Raw genomic sequence first — 26,961 nt, forward strand, 5'->3', positions numbered from 1 at the left:
CTTCTACAAGCTTCCCACAATAAGTTGGGTGAATTTTGGCCCATTCCTCCTGACAGAGCTGGTGTAACTGAGTCAGGTTTGTAGGCCTCCTTGCTCGCACACGCTTTTTCAGTTCTGCCCACAAATGTTCTATAGGATTGAGGTCAGGGCTTTGTGATGGCAACTCCAATACCTTGACTTTGTTGTCCTTAAGCCATTTTGCCACAACTTTGGAAGTATGCTTGGGGTCATTGTCCATTTGGAAGACCCATTTGCGACCAAGCTTTAACTTCCTGACTGATGTCTTGAGATGTTGCTTCAATATATCCACATAATTTTCCTTCCTCATGATGCCATCTATTTTGTGAAGTGCACCAGTCCCTCCTGCAGCAAAGCACCCCCACAGCATGATGCTGCCACCCCTGTGCGTCACGGTTGGGATGGTGTTCTTCGGCTTGCAATCGTCCCCTTTTTTCCTCCAAACATAACGATGGTCATTATGGCCAAACAGTCCTATTTTTGTTTCGTCAGACCAGAGGACATTTCTCAAAAAAGTACGATCTTTGTCCCCATGTGCAGTTGAAACCGTAGTCTGGCTTTTTTATGCCGGTTTTGGAGCAGTGGCTTCTTCCTTGCTAAGCGGCCTTTCAGGTTATGTCGATATAGGACTCGTTTTACTGTGGATATAGATACTTTCGTACCTGTTTCCTCCACCATCTTCACAAGGTCCTTTGCTGTTGTTCTGGGATTGATTTGCACTTTTCGCACCAAAGTGCGTTTATCTCTAGGAGACAGAATGCATCTCCTTCCTGAGCGGTATGATGGCTGCGTGGTCCCATGGTATACTTGCGTACTATTGTTTGTACAGATGAACGTGGTACCTTCAGGCATTTGGAAATTGCTCCCAAGGATGAACCAGACTTGTGGAGGTCTACAATTTTTTCTACATCATTTTCTGGAATTTCCCAAGCTGTTTAAAGGCACTGTCAACTTAGTGTATGTAAACTTCTGACCCACTGGATTTGTGATACAGCGAATTATAAGTGAAATAATATGTCTGTAAACAATTGTTGGAAAATGTACTTGTGTCATGCACAAGGTAGATGTCCTAACCGACTTGCCAAAACTATAGTTTGTTAACAAGAAATGTGTGGAGTGGTTGAAAAACTAGTTTTAATGACTCCAACCTAAGTGTATGTAAACTTCCTACTTCAACTGTATGTGAGAGTAATTGAGATATTTGAAATAATATTTGAACTCAGGTCAGGCATGGGTATATGTCTATATCAAGTTTTTGGTGTTAGTCTTAAGCGATAGCTCTCAGGTATGCCACAGGGTACCGTATCACTACCTCTTGTGTTTCTCTCTCTCTATGCAGTCTACAGCGACTCTCAGAACCCAGGCCACATAAGAGGTGAGGGTAAGCTCACAAATATTGACTTTTCAGTAACTTAGACACGCAATGGCTGTCATATGGATCAAATTAAAGCATTATGACATAATAGCCCACTGTAAGGTTTAGGACCTCATTACAGCCATTGGGCCGCTGCTTCCTCTCCATGGTGGCAGCTCTCCCGTTGGATCTGTTCCACCGTAATTGGAGGAGCAATATGGAGTAATTGGAAGAGGACTATGGTGTTGCTCTGTGTCAGGGTCTGAATATGCCGGTCTGCCTGCCTGTGTTTTAGCTCTTAACCTGGTAATGAGCTCTCAAACCAGATCCCCACACCCATTAGCCTTTGAACTGGGACAAGGGAGAGAGGGAGCGAGTGAGACGCACACACATACAGTAACTGACATGCTCACATTACACGCTCACACATGCTCACACACACACAAACTCATATAACACACAGGAACAAGCTACTAGGAGAAATTGACACACACACATGCATACACACACAAACACACACATGCATGCACAAACACACACACACTACTAGGAGGGTTCTAGGACATAATAACCATGTAAGAGAGTCAAGCAGCAGCTCAGAGAGGACAGGAGGCCCAGCCTCTGCCTGTTTGCACACTTCCAACCACAGACAGAGAGAGCTGTTTTGTAGAGTAGTATTAGTGCTTGAGTATTAGCGTTAACCAGTACTTAGATTTACTGCCTGGGTAATGCGATCTGACTGGTAGTTAAGGACTAGGGCAACTCGAGCAGAAAAAGCGGGACAGAGTTCCTATATTCCCCCTCTCTGGGCTGGACCTAAAAGTCCTGCCTGGCTGTGCCTGGAGCACCGGTGTTTCTCTCTGTCTCTCTTTCAATCTTGCTCTCTCGCTCTCTGTCTCTCCCTCTACGCTCCCTCTCTCTTTCTCTCGCTCTCTGTCTCTCCCTCTACGCTCCCTCTCTCTTTCTCTCGCTCTCTCACACACAAACTCTCTCTCTCTTTCAATCTCTTCCCCAGTCTCTCGCCACCCAACCCCCCCCTCTCTCTTTCTCCCCCACCAGGAGACCATTTGGAAACAATCAGTCGTGTGTTTAAAGGGAGCCCCTAGATAAGGTATCTGTGAGCTGGGTGGACGTATCCCCGCACACGGAATTCATCACCTCGGCTTCCTGTGCGCCTGTTTAAGGGTCCCCTCATTTTTACTCCTGTCTCCGCATGCCGGAGTGAGTGTGTGTGTGAACGTGGGTTTTTGCGAGTTTAGGTGTGTGTTTCTGAGTGAGAGTACATGTGACAGAGAGAGAGTGTCTGTGTGCACAAGAGAGAAAAGGGTGGGTTTACTCAGTGTAATGCTAGGGGAGACAGGGAAGACAGTTAGGGAGGTGTGTGTGATTTTAAAGACCCTTATACAGGTGGGGTTGCTCAACCCCTGGGTGCCATCACATCCTATCCGAGCAAAAACAGCTGGTGGCAGTAAACATACTATAGCATGTCTTATAGCATGTCTTACAAGGCAGTATTACCATTTATACTAAATTCCTAGGATACGAGCTAATGGCACCTGTTTTTAGAATCAACCAACAGAGATTGGTTGTACCTATAGAGACTGTCACGACTTCCGCCGAGGCTGCCTCCCCTCCTTGTTCGGGCAGGTTTCGGCGTTCATCATCACCGGCTTACTAGCTACTGCCAATCCCATTCTCATCACTCCACTTGTCATGTCTTGTCTTGTCAATCACACACACCTGGTACTCATTCCCCTTAATTAGTATGTGTATAAGTGTTCCCTCTGTTCCCCTTGTCTTTGTGAGTGATTGTTTATTGTGAGAGCGAGTATACTCTTCCAGTTGTATTTGCCAAGGTGGAATATTTTCCCTTGTTATAGTTTCGTTTTGACGCTTGGGGCGTTTGATTTATGTAAACGGAATAAACTCTGGATTTCTGTGTTTTACCTCCTGCACCTGACTCCTTCATTCACACCTCGTCACACAAACGTATAGACAGACATAGGTCATTGTGTTTGACTTAAGCTCTGTGCATTTCCTTTGGCCTTCCTATAGGATATGTTGTGCAGCCTGGTATGGGGCATCCGGTGTGCAGACGCTTGTCTGGCCTGAGTGGGTCGTTCAGAAGTAAGCTTTAATGGAGTACCCACCCCCCAACTTCCTCCCTCCCACTCTCTATTGTAGCCTTTCTACCAGGTGAATCCCCCCTCCCGCCCCCGCCACCAAAACACGTCCCCCTATTCTCCTGAGATCTAATAAGGTCTGTGACCCCTGACTCCTCAGGCTACCCCCCCCCCCTCCCCCCACCAACCATCCACACCCTCCTTCACCTGGCATTGTTGTCGTGGGTCCACCTTCCTCTGGCTGGGCCACTAATGCCAGTCTTTGTCCTGTTGCAATTCACTCTGACCCTGTTCAATTAGTTAACCTAGCTTCCCCTCCATGCTGGGATACCACAGCCAGTCAGAGAGAGTGAGAGAGAGGGGAGGAGAGGAGGAAAGGGAGGGAGGAGAGGGCTAGGAAGAGGGGGGAAATCGTTCATTTGTAAAGTTCTTCTTTTTTTCTCTTGGACTAAAAGAGAGAAGAGTGGCCTAGAGACAAGACTGTTGGAATGCACGCTCGGTGCTCTCATGGAGTGGAATTCTCTCTCTCTCTTTCTCTTTCTCTTTCTCTTTCACTTTTGAATGTGCCTCGACTTTCCTCGCTCCTCGCACACGAGATTAGAACGTCAATAATAACAGTCCTCTGCCCCCAAGTTCCCCTTCCACCACCACCAAACACCACAGATTAGACCAAAGAAAGGGATTACTAATCAAATGAGAGGGAGGGAGAAAGACCCCCAACTTCTCTTGTTTTGTGTTTTTGTTTTGAATAGACACCATCTCTCCAAGACAATCGACCTCCAGTCACATTGGAAGGAAGCTCATCGCCCTAAAAGGGTCAGAGTGGACAATGGCATGCATGCAGATGCAGACACACATACGCACGCACACAAACTGTAAAAACACACACACCCCACAGGGACTGTTTAATATGATGGAGCACACTCCAAGTAAATAGGGAAGGGTGCTGTGTGGCCCCCACCTGTAGCAGAGGCTGAGGTGGAGGTGGTGGGTAGGTGGAGAAAGCAGGGATGGAGGATGTTGGTAATGTGTTCTGCCTGGTAGAGGCTGAAGCTAGGACTTGGGCTGGGGACTGTGGCAGGGGCTGGAGATGGGGCTGGAGCTGGGGCTGAGGCACTGAAGCTGGAGCTGAATTAGCGCTGTAAGCTGATTAGGGTGGCTGGGCACAGCTCTATTTCCCCCAACAGTAAGCGGGTTGGTGGAGTGGGGGGACGAAGAGGGTCCCTGTACGCAGACGGCCACAGTCACAGCCATGCTGCCGGCTGCACTGGAACAATGGAGCCCCCTTCCCACACTAAATCACTCAGTGCACAAACACACGCATGCACACACACACACACGTACACAGACACACACACAGACACACACACACACACCATTCCTAAGACCAGGAATCAGAGCCAGGTTTAATTTGCAAGCTTAACTCTCATTGCAATTAGGTTTCTGCGTGATAACCAGGCATCTATAAACAATATGTGTGCTCAGTAGCAGTGTTCCTGTTCAACCTCATCCCCTAGGCTCTGAGAGGGATAGGGGGAAGGAGGGATGGAAGGATAGAGGGATGGAGGGATGGATGGAGGGAGGAATATATTGAGGGATGGAAGGATTGATAGATGGGGGCTGTTAGGTCACCACTGACTGCCTCTCTCTCCACACGCCACCACAGATTTCAGTTAGCTTTTTTGTCCACTTTTCAATTCATTAACGCTATAAGCGGCAACGGTCATTGAAACTCAGAGTGCATCTTATAACTGTAAACACGACGACACCAGTTAGCAATCATTTAGTTGGAGTAGTAAGGGAAGTTGAAAATGTGCTGTAATGATTTCACTGTTGTTGAATTAAGACTACGGCAATACACTGATACTTTCTTTTCAGATCGTTCCCAAGGCCAGGCCACCTTACTTGGAATTTCTAAGTACTTGTGTGAGAGAGAGAGTCTCAGAGTGTGTGTCCATTGAAAGCTGCTGAATGACAGAGAGGTTCATCCCTCCCCAGTGGCTGCAGGCTCTCTAAGCTGCAGTGTGGGTCCATCTCTGGGACAGTCAAAGAGGCTGGGGCCAGCGGATTAAGGGTCCCTTTGGGTGGGAGTGAGACTAGGCTCTTTTGGCCTCTTTCTCCCCCGGTGACAGAGGTGACAGGCCATCGGAGACACAGGACAGGGGGACAGTCAGGAGACATCTGCATTCATTCAAGACACGGCTTATCCGTGCACAAAAAACACGCCCTCTTCGGCCCACCCCACTCTCCTCCTGAACCCAACCTGCCTAAAGCTCTCCCTCCATCCCGCCCTCCTTGGTCGTGTCTGCCTGCCTGTCAGTCTTGATGTGGTATCTGAATGGTATCTGAATGACAACCAGCAGAGAGGCTCCACGCACCCCCTCCCCTCCTTACTGTGCCCTGTGCTGGAGGACTGCCTCTTAGGCTCAGGAGACAGACAGACAGACAGACAGACAGGCAGGCAGGCCCAGGAAAGCAGGCCCAGACAGACCAACCCACCTAATCCTCGACTCCCCATTCACCCAGCACTTCTAATCTCCACAACACCACCCACCCTCCTCCCACCTACCACTCAAGAGATGCACAAAGGCCCTGAGTCCCCAGACCCCCCTCCTCAAACCCCTCTACCCCCACCCTGCCCCACCCAGTGGCCCTCTGCAGCGGGAGGCAGCCTTCTTTCTCCAGTCTCTGAACCGGACCCATAACTCCGTGGGCCAGTGTGATGAAGCGGGAGGCGGTGGGCGACCCCAGTGAAAACTCATTGAGTTGGAGGATAACTCTCTCTCGCTGGGCCGTCTCTCATATTGTTGCTGGTGGGGTGAGCTGAGGAGGACGGACACAAACAGTGTTTGAATTTCAATGTGCCCCATGGCTCAAGTAAAGAAAGGCGAATATGAACTAGCGGTGAGTATCCAGGCGGAAAAGGATCACTGCATGAAAAAGTACATTCAATTGCTTTGGGAAAAAGTATGTCCCTCATCCTATTATTGTTCCCATTATAGACACAATTTATCTTACAATAATAAATGCAATATACTTCTATAATACCAGTATTACATACATTATACATTTATTGATGTATTTTTAATCTAACAGTGATAAATTTAATCAAATCCAACAGTAATACCAAAAAATAACAGTCCAATGTAATAGGGAGGCAACACATGCTGATCCTTGGGCTGTCAGACCACAGGTTAGTTCGTTTTGTCTTTCCACTAATAGATGAACCCTTGATAACACCCTCACCCTTCACCTCTCACCTCTCCCCCACTGTTTCCACTCTGATAAATGGTGCTTGTTCCAGTCCTCGGCTGAGCAGGACTTGAATCGACTTTTGTGAGAAGATCTCATTGAGGAGAGAGAGACGATGGAGGCCTGCTGCTGATTCTAATGAAGACTACCAGGTCAAATACACTTCATATACAGTTCCAGCTATAGCATGGTTCTCTAAAACTGCCCTCTCTCTTTCTTCTCTCATGTCCTCTAGTTGTTATTAAATTGTCATCCAGAAGAAGCCTGTATACAGTACCAAAACACACTCTCCATTTTGTTTGAAATTACGTTTTTTTTAAAGAAAAAAATATCGTAAAGCTCCGGTAAACAAGGTACATATCTCTCATGCAAGCACACAGAAAAGTATACAACGCATGCACACACACACACACACACACACACACACACACACACACACCTGGCCTGGCCTGGCTGGTTGGGCTTGTTGTGCCCTCAGTGAGAAGCAGGAGGAACTCCAGCCCTGACAAACATGTTGGCTCTCTCTTTTATTTACTGAAGCTATCTTACCTATAACTCACCATTCCTGTATTCATATTCATCTCTGCTATAACTCTCACTATATTCCTTTATGAATAATGCCCAAATTTATGGCGTGGAGCGCTGGCCTCCCTGGTGACAAACTTCCCCTGGTCTGTCACGGGCCCAGGCGGCGGGAGCTCACGGCCCTCCATCACTCGCTCCAGATGGGCGCCACCGCTTTATCGCTCCCTGGTCGGTGACATCACCCCGGCATGCCGCGCAGAATTGATGATGAAAGCAAACAGATCTATCTTAACTCACATTTACCAAATCAATTTTTTTTTTTTACAGACCCTCTTGCTTATTGGCATATTGACGGTTTGCGGGCGTGCGATGGGGGGTGGGCGGAGGGAGCGAGCAAGGCTTTCTATGGAGGGGAACTTAATGGCGTTTACCATATTTAATGCAGGGATGTCATCACTGAATATCCGTTCTGAATAATGTGGCATTTCATCATAAATTCTTTACAACTTATTTACTTAATGGAAAGAGTTATGGGCCACTGTCAGTGAAGTAATTAAACATAATGATACAGTGCTGCCTCCCCGGCTATTCCATCTTTCCTCCCATAATCCTCAGCTCCTTTTTAAATACATATTATTCAAGCTCCCCATAAATTACCAGCGGATTCAAATTCATGAAACCTTTTTCCTTTATTTCCTTCCCTGAGAAAAAAAAGACAGAGCCCGAGAGCTTGTTCAACCAGCCGTAAATCTCTCTCTGGGAGAGACAGATACTTTTTAAATCATATTAAAATCCAATGTTAGAGAAATTTACTAAATAAATCTGAAAAAGAACAAGAAAGAGAGAGAGAGTGGATTTCATTTCGCTATTAGGGCAATTGATGTGCTGAGTCTCACGGTAGCAGTAAATAATGAACAAAAAGTTGCTGCTTGGAACAGAAACGTACAACGGGAGTGAAACCATTTATTGGTCCTGTCGGAGCCAAACCCACTCAGTTAGACCTGATGGTCGATGATGCAAGTCTAACCATGACCACCGTTCCACCATCCAAACCAAATCCAAACCCAAACTATTTAAATAGACCAGAGCTGATATTCTACCAACACTGAGGAGTCAGCTAGCGTAAAATTGGGCTTAAGGGTTGGGAGACTTCTGTAGGTTATGATAATGTACCAGTGTTAGATCATCTTTTTTCATTTAGTCTACATCCTTGATTTTATCAATCAAAAAGCCATTTATGATATATTGTGTTTGTTTGTTTGATTGATTGATTGTTTGCTTGTTAATTAGTTAGCTAGTTAGTTAGGTAACCAGTAGATAGTCATGCATGGTGTTGCTGGTGCTGTCTTACAGAAGGACAAAGACTTCGGAGTTTTTTCGCAGGAGGAGGAGGTCTCTCAACCCGAAATGAGAGGAGAGGATCTGTTTAGGGAGATCTCAATTAGACTGATACCCTTTATGACCTCGACCTTCTCCCCCTCCGTAAAACGAGACATGGGCTGACACAGACAGAGGCAGCACCTGACTTCCTAACCTCTGACCTTGTCCTGTGACCCCTGCCTTCGATTGTGTGCGCGGCCTGGCCAATATTGTGATTGGCTGATGGCCGCAGTAGGTCTTTCACTGGGGCTAAAGACAGGATTTATAGCTTTTCATTTTAATTGAGTTAAGAGCATAGAGAGCAGACCGTAGATGGGCTGCCTGGGGGGCGCTCTCTGTTACCCCATTGGACTGGGCTGAGGTGAGATGACATCACTCAGCAACAAACGCCACAGCAACTGGGACACTTATTTCCCAGAGACCAACATAGAGGCAGAGACAAAGTTAACAGAAGAACTTGGTCCCGCTGTCCTCCCTCCCTCCATCCCTCCATCCCTCCCTCCATCCCTCCCTCCGTAACAGAGAACAGAGAGAAGAGAATCCCCTGTTCAGACAATAAACAGCAAGCGTTTCTCCTACCTCCCAGCCTTGGGTGGGGTCTCTCAGGCATGCCCGCTGCTCGCCCACGTATGGTCCGAAGCGCTCTCCCACATCCACCGTCCTCCGTGCCCAGATGCCCAGGCCGCCACCGCCACCAGGGACGCCCGACTGGCGCAGCTGGAAGTCGGGGGGAACAGGCAGCTCATCCTGGGGCATGTAGAGAGCAGAGTGGAAGAGGGACGGCTCCAGGGGAGAGTCATCGTCAGCGGAGAAACCAGGGGAGGGGGGGTCCTCTGCTGGGGGGGGCGAGGGTGGTGCCGCGGGGTCTCCGTCCGACACACACACATCATCCAGGACATCAGAGGGGTAGAGGGCAAAGTCCTCGCCATTACCTGAAGGAGAACGGGAGAGAGAGAGAGAGAGAGAGAGAGAGAGAGAGAGAGAGAGAGAGAGAGAGAGAGAGAGAGAGAGAGAGAGAGAGAGAGAGAGAGAGAGAGAGAGAGAGAGAGAGAGAGAGAGAGAGAGAGAGAGAGAGAGAGAGAGAGAGAGAGAGAGAGAGAGAGAGAGAGAGAGAGAGAGAGAGAGAGAGAGAGAGAGAGAGAGAGAGAGAGAGAGAGAGAGAGAGAGAGAGAGAGAGAGAGAGAGAGAGAGAGAGAGAGAGAGAGAGAGAGAGAGAGAGAGAGAGAGGGAGAGAGAGAGAGAGAGAGAGAGAACTTGAGGGTGAGGCTCTTGCATTTCTACCTAAAGTACAGCATCAGCGTAGACTACTTTACCCTTATTTTACCAGGTAAGTTGACTGAGAACACATTCTCATTTACAGCAACGACTTGGGGAATACACTACATCACCAAAAGTATGTGGACACCCCTTCAAATTAGTGGATTCGGCTATTTCAGCCACACCTGTTGCTGACAGGTGTATAAAATCGAGCACACAGCCATGCAATCTCCATAGACAAACATTGGCAGCAGAATGGCTTTACTGAAGAGCTCAATGACTTTCAACGTGGCACAGTCATAGGATGCCACCTTTCCAACAAGTCAGTTCGTGAAATTTCTGCCCTGCTAGAGCTGCCCGGGTCAACTGTAAGTGGTAGGCCACACTCCCTACCGAGTTCCAAACTGCCTCTGGAAGCAACGTCAGCACAAGAACTGTTCGTCGGGAGCTTCATGAAATGGGTTTCCATGGCCGAGCAGCCACATTCAAGCCTAAGATCACCATGCGCAATGCCAAGCATCGGCTGGAGTGATGTAAAGCTCGCCGCCATTGGACTCTTGAGCAGTGGAAATGCGTTCTCTGGAGTGATTTAAACTCATGCTTCGCCATCTGGCAGTTCGACGGACAAATCTGGGTTTGGCGGATGCCTGGAGAATGCTACCTGCCCCAATGCATAGTGCCAACTATAAAGTTTGGTGGAGGATGAATAATGGTCTAGGGCTGTTTTTCATGGTTCGGGCTAGGCCCCTTAGTTCCAGTGAAGGGAAATCTTAATGCTGCAGCATACAATGACATTCTAGACGATTCTGTGCTTCCAACTTTGTGGCAACAGTTTGGGGAAGGCCCTTTCCTGTTTCAGCATGACAATGCCCCGGTGCACAAAGCAAGGCCCGTACAGAAATGGTTTGTCGAGATCGGTGTGGAGGAACTTGACTGGCCTGCACAGAGCCCTGACCTCAACCCCATCAAACACCTTTGGGATGAATTGGAATGCCGACTGCGAGCCAGGCCTAATCGCCCAACATCAGTGCCCGACCTCACTAATGCTCTTGTGGCTGAATGGAAGCAAGTCCCCGCAGCAATGTTCCAACATGTAGTTGAAAGCCTTCCCAGAAGAATGGATGCTGTTATAGCAGCAAAGGGGGTACAAACTCCATATTAATGCCCATGATTTTGGAATGAGATGTTCGACGAGCAGGTGTCCACATTATTTTGGTCATGTAGTGTAGTTACTGGGGAGAGGAGGGGGGATGAATGAGCCAATTGGAAGCTGGAGATGATTGTCCTACAAGTACAGCATCAGGGTAAACTGGGTAGCCTATACTTACAGTCTATGAGTTTCTAACACACAGGTTCAAAACAAGTCAATAATAATGTAAATAAGCACAAATCAATGACAGATTACAGTTAACATGGTCCTGTGAGAGTTGTGAGAGAGGCTTATGCCTTCTCCGACCTGGAGTGAAAAACCAGTCCCCCCACACCTACGACCTACGACCTAACACTAAGGACCATGAGGACGGATCATCTCTACATCTTCCATTGAACATAATATGGGAAAATATACAAGGTCCAAACACAAATATTTGACCAGTAAGGGCCGTTCAAATAAACAGGAGACGGAGGAAAGTGGTGCAGGGCTGTAATAACAGGGCCAAGGGTCTGATGAGAAGAAAAGGCCTTGACTCCTACTGTTATAGTAGCGTAGCCCAGTAACGCCCCTAACACAGAGAGAGAGAGAGGAGGGAGAGAGTGAGGCAGAGGGGGGGAGTGAGAGAGAGCGAGAGAGAGAGAGCGAGAGAGAGCGAGAGAGAGAGAGAGAGAGAGAGAGAGAGAGAGAGAGAGAGAGAGAGAGAGAGAGAGAGAGAGAGAGAGAGAGAGAGAGATAGAGATAGAGATAGAGATAGAGATAGAGTGAGAGCGAGGGATAGAGTGTCAAGAGTCAAGCAGCCGCTGGTTCAGATTGTTTGGCTAGCCGTGGGCTCGGCTTGGTGCTAGGCGTGTCGACAGGGTCCACTGTAGCATTGTGCTGCTCTAAACTGTTTTATATTTCCCTTTCCTGACCTTCATCACTCAGCCGCCGTGTGAAAACAGAGGGGGTTAATATTGAGTACAGTGACAAAGGACACCACAGGCTGACCCTTGAACCCTTGGTCAACTCTGTTACAACACCGACACAGACTACAGGTGACAATACCCTATTCACACTATAGAACCGACCCAAACCAAATTATGCTGGCTTTTCACATTGTGCTTTCCAGCATGGTTCTGGCAACTATGGTGGGTGGATGAGTAACCAGGCCAGCTCAGCTTGGTTTGGCTCAGTAGTGTGAAAGGGAACTCGTATCAGATGACACTGTAAACCCTACACTACAACTACAACTACTACCAGAGCACTATGGGGCTCTGATCAAAAGTGGTGCACTATAGAAAATAGGGTGTTATTTGACATGTGCCCACTGAATGTCTGCTAGTCGACTAGTGTCTCTGCCAAAGAGCTCCATAGGACTTATTCATAGTGCACTACTTTTGACCCCATAGATTCCTTTCTGTGTTCGCAAACATTGCCGCACGGGGGCAAGTTGGTGGCAGAACACGGGAGTTCTTATAGAATGCCAGAAAAAAAGCCTCTATTTACATGTTGCCTATGAGTGCATTTCACAATACTTTTGGATTATAATTAGATATTAAGGCTTGTATGAATGTCCTGCTTAATATAATGTTTGTGTCATCATCGCAAAACAACTGCATTATACTTAAAAAGCACTTCAACATCAACCAGTAAAATAGCTCTTTGGCTAGCTTTTGCTACAGCCTATGTCAATAAGCGCATAGCAGCTAACAACTGCTGCATCCAAAATAGGTATTTAGCAAATATCACAACCAGATATAATCTTAGCGACTGTTCAAGCAAGAATCAAAACATCATTGTAAGCGTATGAGAACCCCAAAAAGTGATTTTGTTTAGAAGTAATAAAAACGTAATTCTAGGCTATGTAGAATGGGCGCAGGTGCCGATGGCTTCTTACTGCAGCCAAGAGTCGCGCGCATCTCTGAGTGACGTCGGTGTGTCGTGTACTTGAAAGGGGTCTATTACTTTAGGCCTCCTCTGGTCAAAAGTAGTGCACTCTGTAGTAGGGAATGAAGGTGTAATTTGAGACTAGGCCTTAGCTACACCCGACATACTATTCACCACATAACGCATTACTTTTGACTATTTTATCGAACAGATCACTATGGGGCTTTATAGAGCACTGGTCAGAAATAGTGCACTATGGGGCAAATTATAAATCCCTAACTTCCACATTTGCACTTAGTCTGCCATTGACATCAATCCATGACTAAGTGAAAATTACGTGTAAGTTAAGATTTGCCCCTTCGTAGTAGGGAACAAAAGTGTAATTTGAGAGCGGGCCTTAGCTAGGCCTGCTGGGCCTCCTGCTGCGGGCCCAGGGAGGACAGACAGACAGGAAACCCTCCACAGGAAGCAGCCTCTCCCCCTGTGTGACTGTGGCAGGCTGTGGCTAACGTGCCCTGACAGGCTGGGAGGGGCGGTGGGGAGGTGGGGTTGCTAATGAGGCTCTAGCTGCACATCCCTGTGCCTCGGTACATTCCTGAACGGCTGTGTGACACCGCACTGCTGCGCTGTCAGCCTGGAACCTTTGATCCACACACACACAGATGCACACACGGACGCACACACATAAAGAGACACACACACTCACAGATGTAAAGACAGACAGACGCATGCATACATAAATACACACAGATGCACACACACGTGCAGACACCATATAAACACACCTCTCAACCTGCCTTTACCCCCCCACACTAACCACACACTAATGTTTATGAGAAAAGTGGTGTTATCATTCACACCACCTAACAACCTCTGAAAACTCACCACCCCAAGAAGAAAAGAGCAGAGAAAGGTATCAGACAACGTACAGATGATGCGCTGTAGATTAGGGCTGTCAGAGACTCAATCTCACACAGAGAGACAGACGGAAAGACAAGGAGAATGGATGCCATCTGCCAAGTCGTCGTTTTGCTGGTCCTCCCACTGGTCACTGCTCCCCTCAATACTGAGACAGAATACTGCTGCTCATTTTAAGACATTCTGTTTCAAGTGACCCATTTTCTACAAGTCAACAAGAGAGGGGGACATTTTACTGATGAACACAATAAGAATTGGGTTTGACTTAACATCCTCATATGTTCTATACCCCCTAGGAGAATCCGACAGTGGTGACAACAAGGCTGAATGCTGGAATGGTGGGCAGCTCACAGACAAGGTTAGGTTTCGACTGACGGTTTGTACTAAGACAAATCAGATGAAGATCATCGAAGTGCCCTCTGGAGGTAGGACAGAAATCAAGAGTAAAAAGGATTACAACAGTGTACTTCAAGTGTACAGACATCAATCACCAAATGGAGTAGCCACAGTTTTGGACACTGACTCATCTTTAGAGATTCTGCCTGATGATCTAAAGGCCAGAATGCAGGTCTTGGACAATGGGTTTTCACTTTACTTCTCTAACATCTTAACAGATGATGAAGGATATTTCACCTGTGTCATTTCAAAAGGAGATCGATGTTACAGCTACCAGACAATTTTTCTAATGGTTGAGCCTGAATATCGAGTCATCAAGCCAGATGAAACAGTCACTCTCCCCTGTATATCGAACCGACAAGATGCACTCTGGAAATTCCACTAGGCGACATGGCCCAAGGGAAAAAGAGTCAGAGGATGGACATGATGACTGACAGCCTAACAAGGAATTACTCCCTGATCATTCCCTCTCTGTCAACCCAGCACACAGGGACTTACCAGTGCTAACAGTGAGGTTGCGCCAGATGCTAACAGATGCTAACACACCACAATATTTTTGTTTGCACTGACCTGGATCCTGTAAATGGGACGTTTTCAGTGGGACAAAGTCGCAGTCTGGTCTGTGCTCCTAACACCACAAAGCTCTACAGAGTCGAGTGGTCCCGTCGTAGAGGAGATGTTCTGATTCTGGACTTTCCTCTGTGCACTTACCTGAGGAGCTGAGGGGCAGAGAGAACGTGTCTGATCCCAAGTCCTCTTTGCTCATCTCTAACCTCTTACAGATTGAGTGGACTGTATTGGTGCAGGGTCAGGGAATGGAAAGACAGGTTGGTCCATCCAAATGTCAATAGAAAATAGCTAAAACGAAACGAAGTGCAGCTGGTTTGCAGTCTTTCCAGCTTTAGTTTCAAGTGATTGTGTTAGCTGTGTTGTTGGCTAGCTCCTCTGAAAAACAGTGTCCTGATGAGAGAGCACCTTTTCTATGCCAGGCGAAATCGCGCATCATTAGCTCATTGTTATGGATGTATCCACATAAATGTCACTAGAAAGCTTAAACAAATGCAAATGCAGCTACTTGTCGTTATTCTGGTTGCACTGTTTGACGCGACTGTAAGTTAGCCATAGTTGGCTAGCTAGCAAGCAAGGGATAAGAATGTTACCAGCCAGTATGGCAATAGAACATTTAGAATGAACGACTGGGTCGCGTCCACAGATACAGAAAAAAAAGACTTAACGACTGGGTTGCGTCTCTGACAACCAAACCGAAAGAACGAATGACCAGCCGGCTTGGGGAGCAAACCTAGATTTGTGTCGGGACTATATCTTGTGGAAGGATGAACTAGTATGAATACATTTATCAAACCTTTTACTCAGTACTTTGTTGAAGCAACTTTGGCAGCAATTACAGCCTTGAGTCTTCTTGGGTATGATGCTACAAGCTTGGCACACCTGTATTTGGGGAGTTTCTCTTATTCTTCTTTGGAGATCCTCTCAAGCTCTATCAGGTTTGATGGGGAGTGTCGCTGCACAGCTATTTTCAGGTCTCCCCAGAGATGTTCGATCGGGTTCAAGTCCGGGCTCTGGCTGGGTCACTCAAGGACATTCAGAGACTTGACCCGAAGCCACTCCTGCATTGTCTTGGCTGTTTGCTTAGGGTCGTTGTCCTGTTGGAAGGTGAACCTTTGCCCCAGTCTGAGGTCCTGAGCGCTCTGGAGCAGGTTTTCATTAAGGATCTCTCTGTACTTTGCTCCGTTCATCTTTCCCTCGATCCTGACTAGTCTCCTAGTCCCTGCCGCTGAAAAACATCCCCACAGCATGATGCTGCCACCACCATGACCATCGGGTTCTTGTTCACCTCCCTAAACAAGGCCCTTCTCCCCCGATTGCTCAGTTTGGCCGGGCAGCCAGCTCTAGGGAGAGTCTTGGTGGTTCCTAACTTCTTCATTTAAGAATGATGGAGGCCACTGTGTTCTTGGGGACCTTCAATGCTGCAGACATTTTTTGGTACCCTTCCCCAGACTCTCCCTTTGGGACCTTCCCCTCGACACAATCCTGTCTCGGAGCGCTACGGACAATTCCTTCAACCTCATGGCTTGGTTTTTGCTCTGACATGCACTGTCAACTGTGGGACCTTATATAGACAGGTGTATGCCTTTCAATCAATTGAATTTACCACAGGTGGACTCCAATCAAGTTGTAGAAACATCTTAAGGATGATCAATGGAAACAGGATGCACCTGAGCTCAATTTCGAGTATCATAGTAAAGGGTCTGAATACTTATGTAAATAAGGTATTTCTGTTTTTAATTGTTAATACATCTGAAAATCTTCTAAAAACCAGTTTTATCAGTATGGGGTATTGTGTGTTGATTGATGAGGAAACATTTTTATTTAATCAATTTTATAATACGGCTGTAACGTAACAAAATGTGGAAAAAGTCAATGGGTCTGAATACTTTCCGAATGCACTGTATGTAAATAATTATTTGAATATGTTGGTAACCCATTGTATAAAAGTAATAATGCCCTCGAAGCCGGTGTTTGGAGGACATATTGGCACTGTTTGCCGGCCTATATGTCCTACAAACACCGGCTTCTCTGGCATTATCACTTAAATGGATACCATATATCACCATGGAAACCATTTCTAAAGTGTGAATCTTTTATAATTTTTTCATCTATGCATCCTGTTTCTTAATGCCTAACTAATGCATACTGTACAGTTGTTCACAGAGAAATATTGCAATGTTGAGCAAGGACAAAAAGAGATGGTAGAGAGAAAAGAGAGAAGAAGAGAGAGAAAATTCCAGATTGTTTTATTTCTTGTATATCTCTATTTTTATATTGTGGATTTATCCTCAAACCTATGTTTGGTCATCTTCAATACCATATCTTATATGGTGTCATGATTCAGTGTGTAATGGCATATTTTAAACAGCTGAGTGATTAAAACGTATTTTGCTTGTGTGAAAAGACGGACTCAACTTCCAGTCATTTCTTGTGGTATTTCTTATATTTCTGCGTTAAGACTGCATGAATATGCATGTGAATGCACAAGTAATGTTTGAAAAATAGTTTATCGTATTTTCTCTCCAGTGCAATTGTCCGTCACCACGTTCTGTATTGCCATTGTGTTTGACACATACTGTGTGGGCCAGCATCTTTAAACAGAAAATATTTTAAATGTCTGTCATGCTGGGCAGGCACTGAAACCAAATGTGGCTCTAGGAGTGCGTGTAATGATTTTCTGTGCAGGACTGTGTAACGTGGTTATAACCCTGGACATGAAGTTTGACATATGGTTGAGACCGAGGGCTTTTAAAAGTAACTGTATCCCTCCTATGGTGTTTCTCCTCTGACATTTCCCTCTGACTAGTCTCATAGTTTTTATTTGATTTAGACCAGAAATTCCCCAAGTCTGGTCGATTCAAAAGCGGGGGAATAATTTTTATCCATAAACATATATATTTCAGAAAGGTAAACGTTTCCAAAAAGCAAAATATGCTGTGTTGAATGTTTTAAAAACTGTGGTTTCATCTTCAGATGAGAGATAAGTGTGAGATTGCAGTTCTGTCAGATCCTGTAGTGTAACATTTGAAGGACAATGACCACAGATCAGTGGTCATAGTGTGTGTGCGTGCAAGCGCATGCGTGAGCACATGTTTATATGTCTGTCTGCCTGTGTGTGTGTGTGTGCTCACGTGTGTGTGCATGCATGCGTATGTGGGTGTGGGGGGGTGTACTGACTGAGGGGCATATACTTTTGTTTATTTGTTCAATCTTGCCGATTACCTCATCACTGCGAGCTGACGCCCTCCTTCAAAAAGAGGCACACCAAAGGAATTATGGGTAAAAAGGGGAACTCCAGCTAGAGGCAACATCCCGTACACGACGTTCATCAACATCATTAGCATAGATGACAAATGATGATTATACTACACAAAACCCAACTCTCAACAGCCAACGTTGTCCCTTCATGGTCTGTACTCTCATATATTATGCTAAAAGAGGAAGTGACATGAACGCTAAAAGTAAATGTCTGTATTTGAGACAGATCCATAATAAACAAGGCAATTTAGCACCAATGAAAATAATGATCTTACTCTCAAAATGAGAGTAATATGCCATAGTTCTACACACACAAGCACGCATCCACACATGCACACAGTACGCATCCAGTGTTCTTCCGCTCACTCTTGACACCAAATTCATTCATTTGTATTAGGAGGGAAAACATTTGTTCCCGGGATGGTATCTGCATGGGGGTGGAATGATTTTCACCTATGCCACGAGGTGTTGGGCGGACTCATACATCACGCCATTACCCGGAGCAGCGCCAGCCCGAGCCCCGCCGTCATTAGGGAGTGAATTAAAGATGATAGAAGGAGCTATTAATCACAGTGACAAAAGCCATAATGGAGGCCTGACCCAGCCACTGTCTAGAGACGCCAGGGGACGCACCAGCGGGACAAATAGAAACATATGTTTACAGAGAAATAAGCTACCTGTGGACAAAGTCACACACAGACACAAACACACTCATACACACATGAACTACTTTATCCCTCTATCACTCTCTCTCTTCCTCTCTCTCTCCCTCTTTCGCCCTCTCTCTGTCTCTGAATATTTCTTTTTTCTTTGGATGTACAGTTAAAAAAATATATATATATATATATTCAAAGGGGGCCTCCCGAGTGGCGCAGTGGTCTAAGGCACTGCATTGCAGTGCTTGAGGAGTCACTACAGACCCGGGTTCGATTCCATGCTGTTTCACAGCCGGCCGTGACCGGGACACCAATGAGAGGGCGCACAATTGGCCCATCGTCGTCCGGGTTAGGGGAGGGTTTGGCCGGCCAGGATTTCCTTGTCCCATCGTGCTCTAGCGACTCCTTGTGGCGGGCCGGACGCCTGCAAGCTGACTTCGGTCGCCAGTTGTATGGTGTTTCCTCCGACACATTGGTGCGGCTGGCTTCTGGGTTAAGCGAGCAGTGTGTCAAGAAGCAGTGCGGCTTGTCAGGGTCGTGTTTCGGAGGATGCATGGCTCTCGACCTTCGTCTCTCCTGAGTCCGTACGGGAGTTGCAGCGATGGGACAAGACTGTAACTACCAATTGGATATCACGAAAAAGGGGTAAAAGTACAAAAAAAGAAGCAGAGCGATAGACATATAAGCGATACATATTCATCCCTCCACTACATATTTTATAATAGACAACATATACTGTCTTAACAAACTCTGATATTCAACTGGTCTCAATCCAGCTGATTGTTCAGTTAGCCATAGTCAGTGACTCTGGGTAAGTAGAAAAACAACATAAATCATGAAATTTCACAGTATCCCTTTAAGCCATCATTTCCGATGGATGCAAAATGGCCTCCTGGGCAGTATGGGCCTCCCAGCATGAACCACCAACAGACATCTGGGTCATCACCGACATTACAGCTGACCTCTTACCTCTCAGCCCCACCCCTGACTAGGCAGACTTTATAACTATGACATTAAAGGGATGTTGCAGGGATGTTTCTCAGAGAAACATCTCACTCAGGGGATGTCCCTGCCCAGTCAGGACACTGCTGTAAGGGATGAGGCATTGAAAGACTAAGAGATAAATCATCCTGGTTAAATACACAGACACACTAAAGCATCATATAGCATCATCATACCAAAGCTGACCAATACATATTATATTATACAGAGGGAACCAAATCAGGAGAGGGAGAGAGGGGGAGAGAGAGAGAGAGAGAGAGAGAGAGAGAGAGAGAGAGAGAGAGAGAGAGAGAGAGAGAGAGAGAGAGAGAGAGAGAGAGAGAGAGAGAGAGAGAGAGAGAGAGAGAGAGAGAGAGAGAGAGAGAGAGAGAGAGAGAGAGAGAGAGAGAGAGAGAGGGATGCAGTTTAAGCCCCACCCTCTTATATATCAACAAATTGGCGAGGGCACTAGAACAGTCTGAAGCAGCCGGCCTCACCATTCTAATAGAATCTGAAGTCAAATGTCTACTGTTTGCTGATGATCTGTTGCTTCTGTCACCAACCAAGGAGGGCCTACAGCAGCACCTAGATCTTCTGCACATATTCTGTCAGACCTGGGTCCTGACAGTAAATCTCAGTAAGACAAAAATAATGGTGTTCCAAAAAAGGTCCAGTTGCCATGACCACAAATACAAATTCCATCTAGACACCGTGGCCCTAGAGCACACAAAAAACTATACATACCTCGTCCTAAACATCAGCGCCACAGGTAACTTCCACAAAGCTTTGAACGATCTGAGAGACAAGGCAAGAAGGGCCTTCTATGCCATCAAAAGGAACATAAAATTCGACATACCAATTAGGATCTGGCTAAAAATACTTGAATCAATTATAGAACCCATTGCCCTTTATGGTTGTGAGGTCAGGGGTCCGTTCACCAACCAAGAATTCACAAAATGGGACAAACACCAAATTGAGACTCTGCATGCAATATCCTCTGTGTACAATAAAAACACCAAATAATGCATGCAGAGCAGAATGAGGCCGATACCCGAAAATTATCAAAATCCAGAAAAGAGCTGTTAAATTCTATAACCACTTAAAAGGAAGCGATTCCCAAACCTTCCATAACAAAGCCATCACCTACAGAGAGATGAACTTGGAGAAGAGTCCCCTAAGTAAGCTGGTCCTGGGGCTCTGTTCACAAACACAAACAGACCCCACAGAATCATGAGAAAACAAAAAGAGATTTACTTGACACATTGGAAAGAATTAACAAAAAAACTGAGCAAACTAGAATGCTATTTGACCCTAAACAGAGAGTACACAGTGGCAGAACACCTGACCACTGTGACTGACCCAAACTTAAGGAAAGCTTTGACTATGTACAGACTCAGTGAGCGTAGCCTTGCTATTGAGAAAGGCCGCCGTAGGCAGACCTGGCTCTCAAGAGAAGACAGGCTATGTGCACACTGCCCACAAAATGAGGTGGAAACTGAGCTGCACTTCCTAACCTCCTGCCAAATGTATGACCATATTAGAGAAACATACATTATTTCCCTCAGATTACAGAGATCCACAAATAATTCGAAAACAAACGCAATTTTGATAAACTCCCTTATCTACTGGGTGAAATACCACAGTGTGCCATCACAGCAGCAAGATTTGTGATCTGTTGCCACAAGAAAAGGGCAACCAGTGAAGAACAAACACCATTGTAAATACAACCCATATTTATGTTTATTTATTTTCCCATTTGTACTTTAACTATTTGCACATTGTTACAACCCTGTATATATACATAATATGACATTTGAAATGTCTTTATTCTTTTGGAACTTCTGAGTGTAATGTTTACTGTTAATATTTATTGTTTATTTCACTTTTGTTTACTATCTACTTCACTTGCTTTGGCAATGTTAACATACGTTTCCCATGCCAATAAAGCCCTTAAATTGAATTTAATTTAATTGAATTGAGAGAGAGAGAGAGAGAGAGAGAGAGAGAGAGAGAGAGAGAGAGAGAGAGAGAGAGAGAGAGAGAGAGAGAGAGAGAGAGAGAGAGAGAGAGAGAGAGAGAGAGAGAGAGAGAGAGAGAGAGAGAGAGAGAGAGCGTGCAACAACCAACATCTCAACAGGTTCTGAATGGGAGTCCGCTAAATGGGGTTTTGAATTGAAACTTTGACAGTTAAGAATAGTTTATTTATATTTCCTTAAATACTAGTAATTACAGTATATTTATCAATGTTTCCTTTCTGGGGTTTTGAGATGAGAGTGTTGTGAAAGCGTTGTAAGAGCGTTGTGAGTGCGTTGTGAGAGTGCTGTGAGCCTGTGCCCTGGGGAGCAGCAGTAAGCTTCATAATTAACTGTGGCTTTGTGTCTTAATGAAGGCCTTAGTGCTGCGTTGGGGGAATCCTGGTGTTCCACTGGGCATACTGAGCTTACTGGGAGGCTGAGCGATGGAGGGGCCTCTAGGGGCCAACAGGGGCCCGAACAGGAGCTCCAACAGCAGCCAAACCCTCAGAAGCTCAGCAGAGAAAGAGCAGGGGGAAAGAGATGTCCCTCAACCAAGGACACACATCGAGTCGAGTACACTGAAGGCAAGCCAAATAACCCACATTACTGTATATACTTTCTACTGTATGTACCATAATATGTACTGTATGTGCACTAGAACAACACACATTTATAGACATTTACATAAAGTAGCACTACATTTTAAACCCCTAATGATAATTTCAAGCTTTAGACACGTCCACATATTTAGTAAGCTAAAATACACACACACACACACACACACACACACACACACACACACAGACAGACAGACAGACAGACAGACAGACAGACAGACAGACAGACAGACAGACAGACAGACAGACAGACAGACAGACAGACAGACAGACAGACAGACGCACGCACGCACGCACGCACGCACGCACGCACGCAGGCAGACAGACAGACAGACAGACACACACACACACACACACACACACACACACACACACACACACAGACAGACACACACATACATTGTTAACAAACTCTGATATTCAACTGAGTCTCAATCCAGCTGATTGTTCAGTTAGCCATAGTCAGTGACTCTGGGTAAGTAGAAAAACGACATAAATCATGATATCTCACAGTATCCCTTTAAGCCATCATTTCCGCTGGATGCAAAATGGCCTCCTGGGCAGTATGGGCCTCCCAGCATGAACCACCCACAGACATCTGGGTCATCACCGACATTACAGCTGACCTCTGACCTCTCAGCCCCACACCTGACTGGGCAGCGCCATCCCCTGAGTGAGATGTTTCTCTGAGAAACATCCCAGCAACATCCCTTTAATGTCATAGTTATAAAGTCTTCCCCTGACACTGCTGTACGGGTTGAGGCATTGAAAGACACACACACACACACAGACAGACACACACACACACACACACACACACACCACAGTCACACACACACATATGCACACTGAGTGCACAAAACATTAAGGACACCTTCTCTTTCCATGACATAGACTGACCAGGTGAATCCAGGTGAAAGCTATGATCCCTTATTGATGTCAATTGTTAAATCCACTTCAATCAGTGTATATGAAGGGGAGGAAACAGGTTAAATAAGGATTTGTAAGCCTTGAGGTAATTGAGAAATGGATTGTGTATGTATGCAATTCAGAGGGTGAATGGGCAAGACAAAAGATTTAAGTGCCTTTGAACAGGGTATGGTAGTAGGTACCAGGGTTTTTCATGCTCAACAGTTTCCAGTGCGTATCAAGAATGATCCACCACCCGAAGGACATCCAGCCAATTTGACACAACTGTGGGAAGCATTGGAGTCAACATGGGCCAACATCCCTGTGGAATGCTTTTGATACTCCGATGAATTGAGGCTGTTCTGAGGGCAAAGGGGAGAGGGGGGTGCAACTTAATATTAGGAAGGTGTCCTTAATGTTTTGTACACTCAGTGTATACATACACACACACACACACGTACACACACAGCGCAACCCTGACCAGAGCAGTGCACTTAGAGCGTGTTAATTAATGAGTACATAGTCTTGTGTTTTTCTCCTGCCGCCTGTTAGTCAACTACTCCTCCACGCTCCCAATGGAAAACACTCAATTAAAGTCCACCAATTAACACTGTACAACAACTGAAAGTTAGGCCCGGTCCCTTTGTGAACACACACACACACACACACACACACACACACACAGACACACACACACACACACACACACAAGACAGACAGACACCTAATTAATTAGCATTAGTTGTGATTAATAATGAGGCCCTTTTTATGGTAAATGTGTGCCGCCAATGGCAGCCTGATACAACAAAGGCGTCTGAGCAGACAACTGGATTTATCCCGGTAGTGCGGGGGGATTTTAACATGTTTCTCACAGGGCTGACAAATGGCCTATTAATTATCTAATGTTGTCTGACAACAGGCGCTTGATAAAGATGTATGTTTGGACGAGGTGGGGAGGGGAATAGCGAGAGAAGGGGAGCGAGAGTGTGTGTGTGTGTGTGTGTGTGTGAGAGAGAGAGAGAGAGAGAGAGAGAGAGAGAGAGAGAGAGAGAGGGGGAGAGAGAGAGGGAGAGGGAGAGGGAAAGAGAGGGAGGGTTGACATGCATATAGATCACACCTCAGAGCCACTGTTGTAGGCTTCCTCCCCTACCATAAACACACACACACACACACACACATTTTACACACAACACACACACACACATTTTACACACAACACACACACACATTTTACACAACACACACACAAAACCAACCACAATCCATACTAATGCATATGCAGAAGGTTTCCAAATAAACGCACACCATGCACCAGACACACTCACGTACACACACGTACACATGTACAAACACACACACACACACAGACACACACACACTGTGAAAGTAGGGTTGAGGGTTCTCTAACCACAATCAATATTATCAATGGAGAGGCAGAGGCGCCTCCATATAAACTCAACCACTTCATATCATTAAGAGTCCCTAATGGCAGGGAGCATATGGGCCTCTCTCTCTCTCCATCTCTCACTCACTCTCCCTGACTCCAATTTGCAGAGTTTATCTTCAACCTGTGTGACAGGCACTCCTAAGTGGATGCTGGTTGCCAAATGATTTTTATGATTGTTTTACTCCAGCATTTGGCCTAATGAGATAGGATCCCAGTCGGACGCTAACTCACGCCTGTCAGAGCCAAAAGCAAACAGAATAATAACCAAGCTCTCACATTGTTTCCACAGGCCATACATCAGGCCGGGCTTAAAAGGCCAGCGCATCAGCTACTGACCCCGGGCCCCGAGGGGCCCCTGGAGGACGGGAGGAAAGAGGGGGAAGACATGGACAGAGGAGGGGGGGAGGGAGGTGGGAAAGAGAGTGGGAGAGGGTGAGAATGGGAGAGACAAAGATGCTGTTTGTGTGAAAGTGTGTATTGTATTTGTGTGTTTTGTGTTTGAGAAAGGTGCTGTGCGTATGTGTGCGTGTGTGTGTGTGGAGGTATTGATTAGGCTCTTTTCTCCTCTGCAGTGACATGGAGTGTGTGTGTGTGTGTGTGTGTGTGTTGACAAAGATCATTAATCCCATCATGAACCTTTGTCTTCCCCCTCCATGTCACACACCACAAGCTTTTCATTTGTTTACTCTGAGTGCTCCCACCATTCCTCTCATCCATCCCCATCCCTCTGTTGCACCAGACAGCCACCCAGCAATACCTTACCCCTTTAAGACATAAAGAGAAAATGCAGCTAAATACTGTTTTTGCACACACATACACACATACTGTACAAACAAATTATCATTACCATTCGCAAATAATAAACTCAAATGTCTCAAACAACATCTTCCACGACTACCAACAGAACTGTACTTCGAAATGCAACCTGATATATCCAGTTCATCTCACCTCCAATAACTAACTCTGTGAAAATATACTATTCATACTTATTAAAGGAGAAAATGATACAGTAATTGATTGAATTTGTATTCATCACTTCCATACTGCTGTAACACACATCTCTCTCTCTCTCTCTCTCTCTCTCTCTCTCTCTCTCTCTCTCTCTCTCTCTCTCTCTCGCCTCTCTCTCTCTCCTCTCCTCTCTCTCTCTCTTCTCTCTCTCTCTCTCTCTCTCTCTCTCTCTCTCTCTCTCTCTCTGTCCTCTCTTTTCCCTCTCTCTCTCTCTCTCTTTTCCCTCTATCTCTCTCTCTCTCTCTCTCTCTCTCTCTCTCTCTCTCTCTCTCTATCTCTCTCTCTCTCTCTCTCTCTCTCTCTCTCTCTCTCTCTCTCTCTCTCTCTCTATATATATATATATATATATATATTGTGGCTAAATGCCATCAGGCCCTAATGTAATTATGCCTCACAGTTGTCCACATTTGAGAAATGGATCCGTTGATGAAATGTGTGTGAGGCGGCTCATGGGAGGCACAGGGGAAACGTATATCCAGAGTGGGCGCTGCCAGCCCCGAGGTCCCCCAGAAACCCCACGGGTGCCCGGCCGCCTGCCTGTCGTAAAAATGAAATGATAGCATATGTGCTTTGTTTAATTTTGATATCTTCATAATGTATTACACAATTAGATTGATTTGACCATTTCCATTATGCTTGATAAAATATTTATCAAGGCCCGCGGAGAATCCCTCTTATCAAAGAATCATCAGTTGTGCAGATGGTCCCGCTGTTATCCGGTGTGAGAGGAAAATCAGTCAGAACTGTGTCCCAGTTAGCCTATTAGCTTGGGTTTGGCCAGCGTGGCGTGGCGCTGTGAGGTCATCAATAACCTGCCGATGGCCGGGTGTCCCTCCCTGGCCGGGCCAGAGCTGAGGGGTGCGGGGTGCCGCGTAAGTCCCCCTCACTCCCCCCTCTCTCACTCACCACGCACAGCCGCCACCCATCCATCACACTGCAGAAAAGTTAAGGAGCCAAATTGGACTCATCTGTCTCAATGCTGGATGCAGATGGAGTTTGTTCTGCAGAGGGAGGTGCAGTTAGTCACCCCTACTACCCTACCCAATCCCCTCTACCTCCGCCAAACCCAGATCCACCTGGAAACACAGGCAGGGGAAGGGCAGGGTGGGGGGAGACTGACCATTGACCACCTATTGTGCAAACACACACACACACACACACACACAACCCACCACAAACCCACACCACACCAGTGTCTGTAGTGCAGCCTGCAGTGTGGCGGTGGCCAGCCTAGCTGGCTCATTAATAAAGCGCT

General features: G+C 46.2%; 1 protein-coding gene across 14 annotated transcripts in view; it reads right to left on the minus strand.

Moving 5' to 3' along the window:
- LOC121564826 (histone-lysine N-methyltransferase MECOM-like) overlaps nt 1–26,961 on the minus strand; it is a 191,495-nt gene that overhangs the window by 113,581 nt on the left and 50,953 nt on the right. For all 14 annotated transcript variants that reach the window (XM_041875930.2, XM_041875937.2, XM_041875935.2 and 11 more), the window contains exon 2: nt 9,232–9,584. In XM_041875930.2, coding sequence (XP_041731864.2) covers nt 9,232–9,584 — 353 coding nt within the window. The remainder of the gene's footprint in view (nt 1–9,231; nt 9,585–26,961) is intronic.

The sequence above is a fragment of the Coregonus clupeaformis genome, chromosome 5 (assembly GCF_020615455.1).
Source record: "Coregonus clupeaformis isolate EN_2021a chromosome 5, ASM2061545v1, whole genome shotgun sequence".
Taxonomy (NCBI): Eukaryota; Metazoa; Chordata; class Actinopteri; order Salmoniformes; family Salmonidae; genus Coregonus; species Coregonus clupeaformis.